This window comes from Hippocampus zosterae, chromosome 14, assembly GCF_025434085.1.
Source record: "Hippocampus zosterae strain Florida chromosome 14, ASM2543408v3, whole genome shotgun sequence".
Taxonomy (NCBI): Eukaryota; Metazoa; Chordata; class Actinopteri; order Syngnathiformes; family Syngnathidae; genus Hippocampus; species Hippocampus zosterae.
This window is the reverse complement of record NC_067464.1, coordinates 4208390-4226322: the sequence shown is the minus strand read 5'-3', so window position 1 is coordinate 4226322 and position 17933 is coordinate 4208390. Positions and strand designations below refer to the sequence as shown.

At 44.6% G+C, this 17933-nt stretch overlaps 1 protein-coding gene across 18 annotated transcripts; it reads left to right on the top strand.

Annotated features, from left to right (window-relative positions):
* The first annotated feature begins 1016 nt into the window (after nt 1-1016).
* LOC127615047 (papilin-like) lies at nt 1017-14178 on the top strand. Of its 18 annotated transcripts, none has more exons than XM_052086570.1 (24): nt 1017-1187; nt 2032-2101; nt 2180-2283; nt 3403-3463; nt 3565-3667; nt 4641-4771; nt 4940-5063; nt 5146-5226; nt 5302-5474; nt 5562-5685; nt 5778-5904; nt 6330-6522; nt 7159-7285; nt 7362-8164; nt 9326-9378; nt 9511-9990; nt 10649-10831; nt 11019-11146; nt 11218-11272; nt 11361-11507; nt 12220-12347; nt 12458-12566; nt 13626-13801; nt 13874-14178. In XM_052086570.1, the coding sequence occupies exons 2-24, from the start codon at nt 2051-2053 to the stop codon at nt 14044-14046; spliced, it is 3834 nt and encodes a 1277-aa protein (XP_051942530.1). In that variant the 5' UTR covers nt 1017-1187; nt 2032-2050; the 3' UTR covers nt 14047-14178. The 18 variants fall into 18 exon arrangements, with proteins under 18 accessions (XP_051942530.1, XP_051942522.1, XP_051942526.1 ...); XM_052086562.1 differs by adding an exon at nt 8501-8529 and having other exon boundaries at nt 7362-8332; nt 8560-9990; XM_052086566.1 differs by adding an exon at nt 8501-8556 and having other exon boundaries at nt 7362-8332; nt 8803-9990.
* The last annotated feature ends 3755 nt before the right edge of the window (nt 14179-17933 follow it).

Here is a 17933-nt window from a genome sequence, read left to right as displayed (position 1 = left end):
TTGGATACTTCAGACTTGAGTTATTTTATTGTATATTGTTGAGTACCCCCCCCCCCCCCCCACACACACATTTTACGTAACAGGCACTTCTGAAAATGAATGCATATCAATTCCAAAAACCTTCTTTTGTTCACCTCACGTCTGAAAATAAATTCTCCCTGGGCCTTCAGAACCTCGACCCAATTAGTAGTTTGTGCTCCTTTAAAACATAAAGAGCCCGCTATTTGAAATATAAAAAGCGAGGCCGTTAAATATAAAGTGAGGCTTTTGGTCAACTTGTAATCAAATGACAACGTGGGCGTGAATAAATGATAGTACAGTCCGTGCAGTACTTGTACTGTATATGATGAAGATGTGCTCATCATTCTGGCGCGGTCAAAGTCAGGTGCTGGCGTTGTCACCCTGCTTATTACGCGTTTGCCATAATGAGCGCCCAAAAATGGTGGTTGCAAGTAACTAAGTACAACTACTTAAGTTGATTTTTCAGCCAGCTGTGCTTTAACAGTCAAATTCTGATTTCTCTTCGAGGGGCAGTTAGATATAAAAAAAAGTGTACACACCCCTGGTCAGCTTCTTGAAATGTTTAGATGGGGGCCGGGTGGGGGGGGGGAGCCCAAGATAAATCACGACAAAACCTTTTTCCACCATTTGTGACCTGTACCAGTGAATATTATCAGAAACCTTTAAGGAAAGTACTAACAGCGTGTTGTACTTCAGTAGTACAGATACTCGGGTCGAAATAAATATTCAAGTGAAATTAAAAGTACTGATTTATTCAATTCCTGTGCTCAAGTAAAATCCTAAAGGTAGATACAAGTACTTGGATATCTGTACTGAAGTACAAAAATAGAACGCTATTTTGACTGTTGTTTTTTGTTGTTGTTGTAAAACACACGCATTGTTTTACGTTGCCACCCTCTGTCCAAAAAGTGGTGGAGAGAATTATATGGGCTCCCTATGCCCCCCCCCCCCCCGCCGCGCGGCGAAACCAAACCCCCTCCTCCTCCTCCCACCCTAATCCCCCTTCCTGCTTCCCTTCCTTCCTCCCTCCTCATCACCTCTTCATCCCACCCCCCTCCCCCCCGCATATATGAGGGCACCGCTGCTCTTTTTGGACTCATCTGTCGGACTGAGTCCAGCTGTGACAAACCTTTGGAATCAGACCGAGTTCGACTGCATCGAATCCGGTGAGTACCGACCTAGTCTCGACGTTTCTTGAGTGGAAGGCATTTTTTGAGGAGGGGAAAGCTGCAAAAAAACGCGAGAAGGAGGAGGCGGAAATGAGTCGCTTTACGACTCGTTTGACGTCGCGACGAACACGAACGGAAGTACAACATGTCAACAATGTACAAAGTAAAAGACGAAAAATCAAATTCCAAAGCGTCATCGGGAAGCGCGATTAAGGAAGTAATTTGTTCCAAAAGTAAAACGTACGTTTCACAAAATGTTAAGTAAAACTAAAGTGTTTTTAAATAATAATTACAAAATAAACTACAGATGGAAAAGGAAGTCTGATATTTAAGTCCCAAAAAGTCGTTAATGAGACATTTCAAGTAAAAGAATACAAAAAGGAAAAAAAAGAAATTAATGGTTGAAAAACATACAAATAATATAAATTCAAGGGAAAACAAAAGAACCTTTGAAAAAGGATGTTAAAAAAATTAAATACATTTAGGGTTTGAAAAAAAGGACATTTTAGTAGTAAATGAAATTACTAAATTCTGTGTAACATTACAATGGCTTGAATTTTTTCCCCCCAGCACATTACATTTGTTTAGGACAGTTCAGTTGTATTTAACTTTAAAGTACAATTCTTTTGCATGTTGTCTTTCGGAATTGTTTGTTTTCAAACTTTTATTCTTTTGATGTATTTTTTTTAATGTGAAATACATTTGAAGTGAATTGTTTAAGATTTTTTTTCTTATATTTACAAGACAATAGAATACATCTTTATTTATATAGCGCGTTCATGTTCAAACTGTAGCTGTTGGATTGACATTAATATACTGTCCATACTTTTACGTCCTACAGGGAATACAAATTTACCACGATGATGCTGTGTCTGTTACTCCTCCAGCTGGTCCTGGCTCCAGCCCTTTTGGTAACACTTACATGATATCTCACACATAAAGTGTGAGAATAGTGTCTTAAAAGTGTATGTGCGTGTCTGTGCACCTAGGTGTCCGCTGAGGACTACTGGGAGGGGTGGGGTGCATACGGACCATGTAGTCGGACCTGCGGCGGTGGCGTAATGGTCAAAAGCAGACGCTGCATCACTCACAGGTATGGGAAGTTTGATACTTTGATTTGAAGTGGCCCTTTGGTCTCGAGAGCACACTCTGTTTTTAGAAAAAAAATATATAGATTCTGAGTATGAGAGTACAGCGATACATAAAAGTGTCCGCTTATGTAATGCAATGTGATAAATGTAAGTGCAGTTGTATATTTGAGTAGGTTTGTACGTTGACTTTCTTCCTTTTCTTTTCTTGTTGGGATATGCTACATTGAATGACCCATTATTGTATTCATATGAAACAAGTCAAACTCTACAAAGAACAAGTGTTAGGACTAGATGCGTTCTTTACTTCTTCCTTCCCTTTGAACAACGATGTGAAATGATAACCATTTATGTTTTTTTAAATCTTTTTAGCCCCGACTGAAATATTTTCTGTGATCTGTTAAAATGTTCTATAAAACACAACAGATTCAAAGATTTTAATTCACCCTGTAAAGCCACTTTGCATTGTGAAATTTGTTTGGCATGTTGAGTGTATAACGACCAAACCCTCGAAAAAAAAAGTCTCAAGAACGGGCACAGGAAGTTTTCTTGTTATTAATAGTTTGGTGCATGCAGACGCACACACACATGCACATACCCGAACACGCACTGCACATGTACGATTGACAGTTGGCAGGAAATCTGTCCAAGTCAAACAACAAGCATCTTTTCTAGGGCGTCGTCTGGGAGAAGCCGAAACGTGTGTTTACATTTAATTTGTATCTCTTCAATTTTGGCCTGGATAAAAAAACCTCTAAGGGGGTATGTGGGAAAGTCGCACGTCATCATTTTGGTTTGTGCTTTTAAATTACCTTCATTTGTGGCTTATGAATTCCTATGTCCGAGGCATCACATAATGTTTGTCTGTGGGTCGACTCTTCTGATTTTGAGGGACATTTCTTTTTGAAATACAGAAGCCCATACTGTGTTTTTACGTCTCGTATCTTGAAATTTCTTTCATAACAAGAGGCAATATTTTCCAGTTGAGGCGTTTCGTAACTTGAACAAAATAACTGAGTCGTAACTAGTCCTCACTGACACATACGTGTGGAGCAGCTAGTAGCAACTAGCGGGCTAATTAGCATGCAGCTGGGCTAATCATCGATTTACCCGCTTCCAAACAGGAATGACGGAGGCCACAACTGTGTTGGACCTGACAAGTCTTATCTGGCCTGTAACACCGAGGTAAATAAATGAAGATTTACCAATAAAACCGCGGCTCACTTGATCAATTTATTGTGTGTATTATATGATGGCTACATAACGATATCCATTTGCACACTCAGGAGTGTCCCGCGGGAACCAAGGATTACCGTGAGGAGCAATGCTCCCAGTTTGACGGGACTGACTTCAAGGGATCACGCTACGTCTGGGTGCCTTATTACGGAGGTAACTTTAAACTCAATTTGTATCTAACAAAAAATAGCTGGATCATTTCTTGAGGAATTACACGCAAATGCTGAATGTAAACATTACGGGTTGAGCGAACGCTGGCGCATTTTGGCTGCCGTTGCTCAACCCGTATTGTTTTGTGTTTTTTTTGTTATTGTAAAGTGCCCTTGGGTGTCTTGAAAGGTGTTTATAAATAAAATGTATTATTATTATTATTACGTGAAATGTAGGAAACCGAGTGAAATGTGAGAACTAGAACATAATATGAGAACTGCTAAAATGTGAAGGATTTTATCGATCATTTTACGTCGTTTTTTTTTCTGACGATAACTAACTAGCTAACTTGCATTGTAGCAAAATAGTAATGGGAAGCAAGTTGAGCTGAACAATCTGAGGTTGGAATGTTTTAAATCTGATGAGAAATGCGCAAGGAGGAGGAAAATAAGAAGACAATCTGCACTTATGCATTTTGTCATGGAAAATTAGGAATATCAAAAAAAAATTGGGAGTTTATTGGATGTGAAAGTCGTACCATAGCTGTCCTGATGGAGCTGAACAGTCTGAAAGTGGGGATTGTTTGAATCGGTTAAGAAGTGAGGAAGAAGTAGGTCGGGGAAAATGCTGAAAAGTATGGTAATTGTCTGAATGTTGAAAAAAATTAATAAGTTGCAATGTGTCACCAATGAGCTGAACGTTTTGAAGTGGGAATAATCATTGACAACTTGGCCGAGAGGAGTTTTGTAACGTGTTTCCATTTCTTTCAATGGGGATTGTTGTCTTGAAAAATATTGTAAAATATATTTAAAAAAAAAAAGAAATTGTCACATGAATTTTGCCATTGAAAGGGTTTGAATTGCTTTGAGAAGAACAACAACAAAGTGGCGGAATACTAATCAAACACATTTTTGTATTTTTTTGGCCCTCGACGATTCACACACTACTAATACGTGATGATATTTGCCCGTGACAGCCGAGAACCCCTGTGAGCTGAACTGCGTGCCAAAGGGAGACAACTTCGTCTACCGTCACAGTGCCGCAGTGAAAGATGGGACACCTTGCCATCCTGGACGCCCCGACATTTGCGTGGACGGAGTCTGTAGGGTAGGACAGCAGTAGGACACTTCATTGATGGACCAACCCATTGGTGGAGAGCTAAACTTGATATTCCATTGTAACGTTACCAAAAAAAGAAAGGCCAAATAAACCCCATTTTCGTATTGACAATAATTTAATGTGGCAAAAGTTTTTAACCTTGAACTTGTCTTCCAGCGCATGGGCTGCGACAACGTGCTGGACTCCCGTGTGCAGGAGGACCCTTGCCTGCAGTGTGGAGGCCACGGACAGTCCTGCACGCTGGTCAAGAACACCTTCAACACGCAGCGTCTAGCCCACGGTACGGTACTCACGACACATTTTTTTGTCCTCCCCACGCAATAACATCTTCCAAGTGTGAACCCCGCTTTTCACTTCTGCAGGTTACAATCAAATGTTCACCATCCCTGCTGGAGCCACCTCCATCAGCATCAGAGAGAAACGCCCCTCCCGCAATTACCTTGGTAAAACTACCAATGCCGCCCCCCAAACCATAATTTTCTTTTGCTGCAAAAATTCCCATGAGTGTGTGTGATTAGCCGTCAGGAACCTGCAAGGAGATTACTACCTGAATGGCAACTGGCTCCTGGAGTCCACCCGTGCCACCCACATTGCCGGCACCAAGCTGTTCTACCAAAGAGGCGTAGAGGGCGACAACATTCCCGAGACCATCATCGGACGCGGACCCACCACCGAGCCCCTTGTCGTGGAGGTGAGTTCACTTCCATTTCGGGGTCTAAAATCGTCCAGTGTCATCAAAGAGCCTAGAGGGTTAACTTCCTGAATATGCTCGTGGCAGTTGATCAGCCAGGAGCCCAACCAGGGTGTGGAGTACGAGTACTACCTTCCCGTGGGACACCCCACAGAGGGATACTCCTGGAGTTTCGGATCTTGGTCTGCATGCACCAAAGAGTGCGGATCAGGTAGGAAATCCAGACTCGGGGAAACAGACACTTGCCTCGGCGTTTGTTTTGTGATGGTGTTTGAAAATATCCGCAACTTTCGCTGCCACCAGGCCACCAGTCCAGAGCCGTCTACTGCTCCATCGACAACGAGGTCGTGCCCGACTACCTGTGCGTGTACTACGCCCGGCCCGAGAACAACAGAACCTGCAACGTTCAGGCTTGCCCTATCACCCACTCGTGAGTGAAACCTCAGCAATGTTTTATTTTAGAATTCAGCCCCCGGAGACAGTTTTGCTTGTCAACATGATGTTTGTGTGTGTGTCCTGAACACACACACACACACAATCTACCCCCCCCCCAAACACACACAAAAAAATAAAAGTAAAAAGGAGCCATGCCTCAAAAGGTACAGGAAAGCAGCCATGTTGATGTGACGTGCACGTTTTCCCTGTAAACACACTCCAGAATTATTTCAAAAATTCAGTCCCCAGAGACAACGTGAAATTTGGTCGATTTTCGACCATTTTGCTTTGAAGTGGTCATTTTGGTGAGTAATTTCCTGTAGATATATTTGCAAAAATTCAGCCACCAAAGGCAGTTTGAACCTTTTGATGTCTTTTCTTTTTCCCGACAAACTGCCTTCTGGTGCCCCTGTGCCTCAGCTGGAGAACCGGCGAGTGGAACGACTGCGACGCCCCATGCGGAGGTGGCTTCCAGTACCGCGGCGTGGACTGTCTGTACAATGACGAGTCAGGACCCCGTGTGGTCGAGGACGCCTACTGCGCTCAGTACAGTCAGGCACCCACAGACCAGCAGAAATGCAACATGCAGGCCTGTCCTGACTACGGAAGAGCGGTGAGAGAATCATGTCTACTACCCACAATCCAAAATTGCTCATTTTTACAAATTGTTGCACAGGCAGTTGTTGCTAGGCAAAGCTCCAAAAACAGCACCATTATCAGAGACAACTTTATTGTATTTACTATTAATTTTTGAGGGCATACGAGTTGTCATCATTTGAAACGTGACTTTTGACTTTAATATAGAAACAACTCATCCCCTAAATAGCCTGGGTTGAATATCGAAACAATGTTGCGTCATAGACTACTGTATTGATACAACTGTATCGGATATCAGTATTGTAATGTGTCACTAGCTATAGTATTGATAGAACCGGTACAAAAATGTCTCACATTATGTATCGTAGGCTACAGTATTTCCAAAGCTACTATTATGATGTACCATGAAGTATCTTATAGGATGTGAAGCAGAGACACGATTTGATCAGATATTGATATTGTGTTGGGATTTAGGCTACAGTATCGACGTGACTGAATCAACATCAGTGCAACTGTGTCAAATATTGATATAAGCTTCTGTATGAATACGAGTGGTTCAGATATCAATAATGTGATGTATTGTCGGCTGCAGGATAGAAATGGATTAATGATTGATTTTGAGAATTGCTGTGTTACATATGTGTGCACTCAGATCATTTCCTACATACCCTCTGAGAACGCCGTCCAGTGCCGCACCACCACCTACGGGTGCTGCTACGACCGCACCACCCCCGCAGCTGGGCCCAATGGAGAGGGCTGCCGCGACCCACCTGCTCCTTGTGAGTGTCAACAACCAAAACCCGACCGCAAAGGTTAAAGTGATTTGAGGGAAAAACTTGTTTTTGTTTTGTCCAGACGAGCGCTCCATCTGCTCTCTGCCTAAGGCTGCCGGATCCTGCGCCAGCTGGACCGCTCGCTACTTCTTCAATGTTCTAACCAACAAGTGTACCGAGTTCTGGTATGGAGGCTGCCATGGCAACAGCAACCATTTTGCAACGGAAGAGGAGTGCCACAGGGTTTGCCACGAGCCCAATGGCGCAGCAAATGGAAATGGCAACAACGGAAATGGAAATGGAAACGGAAATGGAAACGGCCACACCAATGGAAATGGAAATGGAAATGGTGAGCACGACAACGGAAATGGAAACGGTGACGGTAACGGCCACACGAATGGAAATGGAAATGAGAATGGCAATGGAAATGGCGAGCACGACAACGGAAATGGAAACGGTGACCATAACGGCCACACCAATGGAAATGGAAATGAGAATGGCAATGGAAATGGAAATGGTGAGCACGACAACGGAAATGGAAACGGGAACGGCCACACCAACGGAAATGGAAACGAGAATGGCAATGGAAATGGAAATGGAAATGGTGAACACGACAACGGAAATGGAAACGGTAATGGCCATGCCAACGGAAATGGTAACGGTAATGGCCGTTCAAATGGAAATGGAAACGGTAACGGCCGCAGAAATGGAAATGGAAACGGTAACGGTCGCACTAACGGAAACGGTAATGGGCACTCAAATGGAAATGGCAACGGTAACGGTCGCACCAATGGAAACGGTAATGGCCACTCGAATGGAAATGGAAACGGTAACGGCCGGAGGAATGGAAATGGAAACGGCCGCACCAACGGAAACGGTAATGGCCTCACAAATGGAAATGGAAACGGTAATGGCCGCACCAATGGAAACGGTCATGGCAACGGTTACGCAAATGGAAATGGAAATGGTAACGGCCGTACCAACGGAAACGGTAATGGCAATGGCCGCACAAATGGAAACGGTAATGGCCACTCAAATGGAAATGGTAATGGCCTCACAAATGGAAACGGAAACGGTAACGGCCGCACAAATGGAAACGGTAATGGCTACTCAAATGGAAATGGTAATGGCCTCACAAATGGAAATGGAAACGGTAACGGTAACGGCCGCACAAATGGAAACGGTAATGGCCACTCAAATGGAAATGGAAATGGTAATGGCCTCACAAATGGAAATGGAAACGGTAACGGCCGCACCAATGGAAACGGTAATGGCAATGGACGCACAAATGGAAACGGCAATGGACACTCAAATGAAAATGGAAACGGTAACGGACGCACTAACGGAAACGGTAATGGCAACGGTCGCACCAATGGAAACGGTAATGGCCACTCAAATGGAAATGGTAATGGCCTCACAAATGGAAACGGAAACGGTAACGGTAACGGCCGCACAAATGGAAACGGTAATGGCTACTCAAATGGAAACGGTAACGGCCGCACCAATGGAAACGGTTATGGCAAAGGACGCACAAAGGGAAACGGTAATGGTAACGGTTACGCAAATGGAAATGGAAACGGTAACGGCCGCGCCAATGGAAACGGCAATGGTAACGGTAATGGTGATTCAAATGGAAACGGTAACGGCCACAACGATGGAAACGGCAATGGCAACGGTAATGGTTATTCTAATGGAAACGGTAATGGCCGTACCAACGGAAACGGAAATGGTAATGGCCGCACCAACGGAAATGGTAATGGTTACTCTCACGGAAACGGAAATGGAAATGGAAACGGTAATGGTAATGGCCTCACCAACGGTAATGGTTACTTAAATGGAAATGGTAACGGCCACACAAATGGTAATGGTCACGACAACGGCAATGGAAATGGTGAGCATGACAATGGAAATGGTAATGGCAATGGTCATTCCAACGGAAATGGAAACGGTAATGGGAACGGCCACTACAACGGCAATGGAAATGGTGAGCACGACAACGGAAATGGAAACGGCCACTCCAACGGCAATGGAAATGGTAAGCACGACAATGGAAATGGACATGACTTCTCCAACGGCAATGGAAATGGTGAGCATGACAATGGAAATGGACATGACGTCTCCAACGGCAATGGAAATGGTGAGCACGACAACGGAAATGGAAACGGCCACTCCAACGGAAATGGAAATGGTGAACACGACAATGGAAATGGAAACGGCCACTCCAACGGCAACGGAAACGGTAATGGCAACGGAAATGGAAACGGCCACTCCAACGGCAATGGAAATGGTGAGCAGGACAATGGAAATGGACATGACGTCTCCAACGGCAATGGAAATGGTGAGCACGACAACGGAAATGGCAATGGTAACGCAAACGGCGACTCCAACGGAAATGGAAATGGTGAGCACGACAATGGAAACGGAAACGGACGCTCAAACGGCTATGGTCAGCGTTCCAACGGAAACGGCAACGGCCGCTCCAACGGCAACGGAAACGGTAATGGCAACGGAAATGGAAACGGCCACTCCAACGGAGATGGGAATGGTGAGGACGACAACGGAAACGGTGAAAACGGAAATGGCCGCTCCAACGGCTACCGCTTCAAGATAGCCTCCCACGTGGCCCACAGTGCCCACAAGGGCCGCGTCTACATGAAGGCCCGCAAGCCTTACTTCATCATCGTGAAAAAGCACTACATCCCTGGGGCCAGGTAAGAAACTTTAGAGGGGGGGGGATCCGCCCCTAAAGTAACCCGATTTCCCCCTTACCACAACCAACGACCTCCTTCAGTCACCACCTTCACCCTGTAACGAACGCTTTCAACCACCCCCCCCCACACAAATGAAAACAGATTGAATAAATGTGTAGACACCGCCCCGTCCTGCCCCCGCTTGTGTTCCCATAATCCACCCGACATGAGCTCACTAGCGCCCACCTGCACTTGTTTGTGTCTGTGTGTCATCTCATACTATGTTGTCACCATCAACTAATAAAAAATGTGCTGTGATGCTCACCCGTCCCCCGTCCAAGTGTGGTTACTAAAAATCTCAAGGGAAACAGTGCTATGGTACCTTGACTTAGCTGGAAATTAGCCGGTGTTTTTGGGATGGCTGGAACAGATGAATGGCATTTGCATTCATTTCAATTGGATACATTGACTTTTGATACGAGCTATTTCAGTTACAAGTGCAGTCACCGAGCAAATTGAAATCTGAAGTCAAGGTTTCACTGTATCTTTGTTGTATGGCATTGTGTTGTTGTCCCGTGTCTGCATGCGTCTTCGTCACCTGCTTGTGTGGCACTCTTTATGCCCACTTTGACCCACGTCAAAGCGCAAGCGTAAAGTGACTTCTCCTCGCTCGCTCTAGTTTGACTATGCAAGCCCAGGTCAGGATCGACCAGTCGGACCCGTCCGCCGTGGAGGCCCTCGTGGGCCAGACCGTGGTCCTGCCCTGCAGAGTTAGCCCGCCTCCGTCGACATCGTCGTGGTCATCCAGTGCAGCCGTGGTGGTCGAGTGGAGGAAGGATGGAGCCGCGCTGACGTCACGCAGGTCTGAATTCTAATCAGTAAACGCCGGGTTGTTTTGAGGACCCATCCGCTGGGTGTCTGGATTTTTCCTAGTGCTGGGTTAGCTATTTTACCCAATGTTGGGTGACTTCTGACCCAGCAGTTTTAGGGGTGTAGGTTTCCTCAAAACCACATAGACCTCTTAGGTTCTACCTGTGTCCTTTCTTTAGACAACAGCAGCAGCCCAACGGTTCCTTACTCCTCGGACCCGTCAGTAAGTCAGACGCCGGCTGGTTCTTGTGCGTGGCCACCAGGGAGCAGGAGAGGGACCACCGCTACGTTTACCTGACCGTCTCAGGTAAAGCCTCGGCAAAGGTCTGCGCTCTGCCATCCCGTCAATGCGTCCCTCATGTTATAACCTATGTACAGAGGGGCCGTCCCAGCCGCAGCCCACCACCTCGCCGACGGACAAACTCTCACCAGGGTGAGCGCAAAACCCCTTATATTTTAATTTTGAAGCATCGCAGGAGGAGGAAGTGCCGTACCGACTTGTGTGTTCTACTTCTTGTCAGGTTCACCCTGGAGCGCTCGGCGCCATCTTTGCTGGAAACGCTGGCGGGAAACACGGTCCGACTGTCGTGCACCGTCGTACCCGCGGCCGCACTGCCGTTCGTCAGTATACAGTGGACGCAGGACGGACGCACGATCAGCGACTCCAGGTTGGTCCATATTTACTGCATATCGATTCAATTTTGAGATTCATTCATTCATCTTCCGAGCCGCTTGATCCTCACTAGGGTCGCGGGGGGTGCTGGAGCCCATCCCAGCTGTCTTCGGGCAGTCGGCGGGGGACACCCCGAATCGGTTGCCAGCCAATCGCAGGGCACACAGAAACGAACAACCATTCACACTCACACTCACACCTAGGGACAATTTGGAGTGTTCAATCAGCCTGCCACGCATGTTTTTGGAATGTGGGAGGAAACCGGAGCACCCGGAGAAAACCCACGCAGCCCCGGGGAGAACATGCAAACTCCACACGGGGAGGCCGGAGCTGGAATCGAACCCGGTACCTCTGCACTGTGAAGCCCACGTGCTAACCACTGGACTACCGGGCCGCCCTCAATTTTGAGATTAAAAAATTTTTCAATGCGTTTGAAAGCTTTTTCTTTGCAGAATATGTTAATATTTTACACCTGATAACCTGATAACACGATAAGCCGTCCACTGTAGTAACCGCTGTCCCGGAATGGGTTAGATGGAGACATTCACCCTAAAACTGTTTCAGAAAGTTGTTCAAACGGACTACAGATGGCCTACATTCAAAGCCTTGGAAAAAGTCCGAACATTGACATATCGAAACGAGTCGCCTTAAAAATTAACACGACTGCCTGTCAAATTATATCGAAAGACGAAACGTGTGTCCTAAAGGTTCGTCCAGCAGTCAGATGGCGCACTGCTCATCGAATCGCTCCGGACAGAGGACACCGGCATGTACACTTGCTCCGCCTCCACGCAGCACCAGCTGGAGCAAAGACAAGTACAGCTCAGAGTCCAAGGTGAACCAAGTCACGCATCATACTTTCCCTCTTTTCACAACAAAATCTTGTGATGGTGTTTGGAATTTATGTCTCTTTCTTTTTTTCACCCTCTACTGTTGCACCTTCAGCTGCCGTGCGGATCATCAAAGCTCCTGACAACATCCAGGTCCCTGAAGGCAGCACAGCCCTCCTGCCTTGCATGGCGTCGGGAGACAATGTCAGCATTGGCTGGTCCAGGTACTCTGTGCTCACACTTTCATTACAGTTGTACCTTGACTGACAAATTGAATTTGTTCTGTGACCCAGCTCTTAACTCAAAAATCCCCCCCCCCCCCCAAGAAAAAATGGCATTATAACGTCTTTTACTTCATAAAAACAAAAATATAAGACACTAGCATTGTAATATATATTTTAAAGAAATTAACTCATTTTGTTTAATGGCTGAAGTATGTTTTCACTTAAATTTTGCCCAAATTTGATTTTTGTCTTTTTTTGTCATGTTTTCACTAGCTTCTTTATTTTTTTCACGGACAGGAGTGCAGCTTCAAAATGATTTTAACGTTCTTGCTTAATCAAGTGAAAGTCGTGTTTTTCTCACAATTTTAAGCTTTAATTCAACAAACATGATCCGCTTCTTCTCATCAGTTTCTCTGGACTGTGGTTAGAAAAAAAAAGTCACCAAAAACCCCCCACAGAAAATGAGACCACAAACCACAATACAGTGAATCCCTCTTGACGGGAGATAGTGAGTGACCCTTTCCCTGAACAATGAATTATCTTCAATAGTTGACGCTCTACTCAAAGGGATTTGAATTTGTCTCGATGCCACAAGGTGGCGGCAAAGCACAGCGGATAATAAAGCAAGCCATGCATGCACACAATCAGGAATCCATTCGGTAGCTAAACATAATCACCGCATATTTTGGGGGTTATTGTGTTGAACCACAATTCAAAAGTAATGTCTTCTTTTCATACGTTTTTTAATATTATTTTTCTTTTGATAGCACAACAATTTGGTCCTTGTGTGAAGATCTGACTCTTGTCTGCAAAGGAGTGAAAGGAAATATACTATACTTTCTTAACATGGAATACAGAGGGAGCATATGCATCCAAAAAGGCAGGGGCCCTAGAATCGAACCGAGTGAAACACCATAAGACAGCGACCCAGAGTTTTGATCGTAGTCAGTTGAGTGACTCCCCATAACTTGAAAAATTTGTAATTCAAGGTACCACCGTATATCCAAATGCATTACATCATCATCATCTTTATCATGATGGCTTTTCCTCGGGTTGTAGGAACGGCGTCCCGGTGCGTCCAGATGGGCGTAAGGTTCAGGTGTCACCCGACGGGAGCCTGATCCTGAACAATGTGCAGGTATTTGACGAGGGCACCTACACGTGCAACGCCTATGCCGGCGTTTACTCTGTCAGCGCCTCGGCTGACGTGCGCATCACTAAAGATGGCCATACAGGTAAGTAGGTCCTACCCACAACTGGTCCCTTCATTCGGTATGCCCATTTCAATTCTTGGATATTTTTTTTAGGCGTATTGGTAACATCATCATCGTCATTGGGGACGCCGTGCTTGGACCAGCCCAAGCTAGCCAACTGCGAACTGGTGGTCTACGCCCGCATGTGCACCAACCCGTATTACGCCGCCTTCTGCTGTGCCAGTTGTACCCGGCAGGCACGGAGTAGGGACAGGTTAGCTCAGTGACTCTGTGGTGCCAAAAAAGTCAGCGCTCTGGGCTAATCCAACATTATCATCATGTAGAAGAGGTTTTATTGTCATTTCATCATATTGTTTTATTTTTGTATGTTCACAATAAAAACAATACGTTCACAACAAGGTCACAGTGTGAGTGGGCTGCTTGTCATGCTGACTTAAACCACACAGAGTTGTGCAAGTTAGAAAAAGCGAAGGCGTTTTCAGCCCGAAAAAACCGACCATGTATAGTAAGGCGTTTTTAACCCGAAAAAAAGACCACGTAAAGTAAGGGTTTTTTAGACGAAAAAAACGACCATGTATAGTAAGGCGTTTTTAGCCCGAAAAAAATGACATAGTATCAAAAGGCGTTTTTAGCCCGAAAAAAAGACCACGTAAAGTAAGGCGTTTTTTGCCCGAAAAAAAACGACCATGTATACTGTAAGGCATTTTTTGCCCGAAAAAAACGACCATGTATAGTAAGATGTGTTTAGCCCGAAAAAAACAACCATGTATAGGAAGGCGTTTTCAGCCCGAAAAAAACGACCATGTATAGTAAGGCGTTTTTAACCCGAAAAAAACAACCATGTATAGTAAGGCGTTTTTAGCCGAAAAAAAAACAACCATGTATAGGAAGGCGTTTTGGGACGAAAAAAAACGACCATGTATAGTAAGGCGTTTTTAGCCGAAAAAAAACCAACCATGTATAGGAAGGCGTTTTTAGCCGAAAAAAAGCGACCATGTGTAGTAAGATGTGTTTAGCCGAAAAAAACGACCATGTATAGGAAGGCGTTTTTAACCTGAAAAAACCCACCATGTATAGTAAGGCCTTTTGTGACGAAAAAAAACACTATGTATAGTAAGGCGTTTTTAGCCGAAAAAAAACAACCATGTATAGGAAGGCGTTTTCAGCCCGAAAAAAACGACATAGTATAGTAAGGCGTTTTTCGCCCGAAAAAAACACCCATTTGTAGTAAGGCGTTTTTAGCCGAAAAAAACGACCATGTACAGTAAGGCGTTTTTAACCTGAAAAAAAACACTATGTATAGTAAGGCGTTTTTAGCCGAAAAAAAACAACCATGTATAGGAAGGCGTTTTCAGCCCGAAAAAAACGACATAGTATAGTAAGGCGTTTTTCGCCCGAAAAAAACACCCATTTGTAGTAAGGCGTTTTTAGCCGAAAAAAACGACCATGTATAGTAAGGCGTTTTAGCCCCAAAACACGACCATGTATTGTCAGGCGTTTTTGGCCGGAAAAAAACCCCGACCATGTATAGTAAGGCGTTTTTAACCCGAAAAAAACAACCGTTTATAGGAAGGCGTTTTTAACCCGAAAAAACCACCATGTATAGGAAGGCGTTTTTAGCCGAAAAAAAGCGACCATGTGTAGTAAGATGTGTTTAGCCGAAAAAAACGACCATGTATAGGAAGGCGTTTTTAACCTGAAAAAACCCACCATGTATAGTAAGGCCTTTTGTGACGAAAAAAAACACTATGTATAGTAAGGCGTTTTTAGCCGAAAAAAAACAACCATGTATAGGAAGGCGTTTTCAGCCCGAAAAAAACGACATAGTATAGTAAGGCGTTTTTCGCCCGAAAAAAACACCCATTTGTAGTAAGGCGTTTTTAGCCGAAAAAAACGACCATGTACAGTAAGGCGTTTTTAACCTGAAAAAAAACACTATGTATAGTAAGGCGTTTTTAGCCGAAAAAAAACAACCATGTATAGGAAGGCGTTTTCAGCCCGAAAAAAACGACATAGTATAGTAAGGCGTTTTTCGCCCGAAAAAAACACCCATTTGTAGTAAGGCGTTTTTAGCCGAAAAAAACGACCATGTATAGTAAGGCGTTTTAGCCCCAAAACACGACCATGTATTGTCAGGCGTTTTTGGCCGGAAAAAAACCCCGACCATGTATAGTATGGCGTTTTTAACCCGAAAAAAACAACCGTTTATAGGAAGGCGTTTTTAACCCGAAAAAACCACCATGTATAGTAAGGCGTTTTTAACCCGAAAAAAACGACATAGTATAGTAAGGCGTTTTTCGCCCGAAAAAAACACCCATTTGTAGTAAGGCGTTTTTAGCCGAAAAAAACGACCATGTACAGTAAGGCGTTTTTAACCTGAAAAAAAACACTATGTATAGTAAGGCGTTTTTAGCCGAAAAAAAACAACCATGTATAGGAAGGCGTTTTCAGCCCGAAAAAAACGACATAGTATAGTAAGGCGTTTTTCGCCCGAAAAAAACACCCATTTGTAGTAAGGCGTTTTTAGCCGAAAAAAACGACCATGTATAGTAAGGCGTTTTAGCCCCAAAACACGACCATGTATTGTCAGGCGTTTTTGGCCGGAAAAAAACCCCGACCATGTATAGTATGGCGTTTTTAACCCGAAAAAAACAACCGTTTATAGGAAGGCGTTTTTAACCCGAAAAAACCACCATGTATAGTAAGGCGTTTTTAACCCGAAAAAAACGACATAGTATAGTAAGGAGTTTTTAGGGTTTTTTTTATATTTAACTGTAAACTCTCCTTCGTGAATGCACAATACGCCTATAGTGCAGGTGGTGTTGGGGTACACATGCAGGTGTTCCGTCCAGACAACCCTGGTTCGAACCCGGCTCGGTGATGTGTGAAAGAAAAAACACCAAATGCTTTCTTTTTAACTGGCAACCCTCCATAGCGTATGCCAAATACAACTATTGTTCAAGTCAAGTCACCGTCACTGGTGGTTTAGGGGTATAGATGCAAGTGTTCGGTCCAGACAACCCCTGTTCAAACCCCGCTTGGTGATGTGTGAAAATACAACACCAAACATGAAGTTACTTTTTCTTGCATGACAGGAACCCTAACCATAACCCCCTAAACCTAACCCCTTAACCCTAACCCCAACCCTAACCCCCTAACTTTAACCTTAACCCTAATGCCTAACCATAACCCTAACCCCAACCCTAACCCCTTAACCTTAACCCTTAACCCTTAACCCTACACCCTAACCCCAACCCTAATCCCTAACCAAACCCTAACCCTAAATCCTAACTCTAACCCTAAATCCTAACTCTAACCCTAACCTAAACCCTAACCTAAACCCTAACCTAAACCCTAACCTAAACCCTAACCCCAACCCTTAACCCTAACCCCAACCCTTAACCCTAAAACCCTTAACCCTAAACCCGAACCCTAAACCCTAACCCTAACCCTAAATCCTAACTCTAACCCTAATCTAAACCCTAACCCTAACCCCCTAACCCCCTAACCCTAAACCCTAACCAAACCCAAACCCAAACCCTAACCCTAACCCTAACCCCAACCCCTAACCCTACACCCTAACCCCAACCCTAATCCCTAACCAAACCCTAACCCTAACCCTAAATCATAACTCTAACCCTAACCTAAACCCTAACCCAAACCCCCTAACCCCCTAACCCTAACCAAACCCTAACCCCAACCCCTAACCCTACACCCTAACCCCAACCCCAACCCTAATCCCTAACCAAACCCAAACCCTAACCCTAAACCCTAACCCCAACCCTTAACCCTAAAACCCTTAACCCTAAACCCCAACCCTAAACCCTAACCCTAAAACCTAACTCTCACCCTAACCTAAACCCTAACCCTAACCCCCTAACCCTAAACCCTAAACCCTAACCCTAAATCCTAACTCTAACCCTAACCTAAACCCTAAACCCTAACCCTAAATCCTAACTCTAACCCTAACCTAAACCCTAACCCTAACCCCAATCCTTAACCCTAAACCCTAACCCCAACCCTTAACCCTAAAACCCTTAACCCTAAACCCGAACCCTAAACCTGAACCCTAAACCCTAACCCTAAATCCTAACTCTAACCCTAATCTAAACCCTAACCCTAACCCCCTAACCCTAAATCCTAACTCTAACCC

Excerpts from the sequence above, each read along its gene's own strand:
- LOC127615047 (XM_052086553.1), top strand. The coding sequence starts at position 2,051 with ATGATGCTGTGTCTGTTACTCCTCCAGCTGGTCCTGGCTCCAGCCCTT. Across the intron at positions 3,668-4,640 it reads CTGGGTGCCTTATTACGGAG|CCGAGAACCCCTGTGAGCTG; the intron begins GTAACTTTAAAC and ends TGCCCGTGACAG. Across the intron at positions 11,508-12,219 it reads CGCACGATCAGCGACTCCAG|GTTCGTCCAGCAGTCAGATG; the intron begins GTTGGTCCATAT and ends TGTGTCCTAAAG.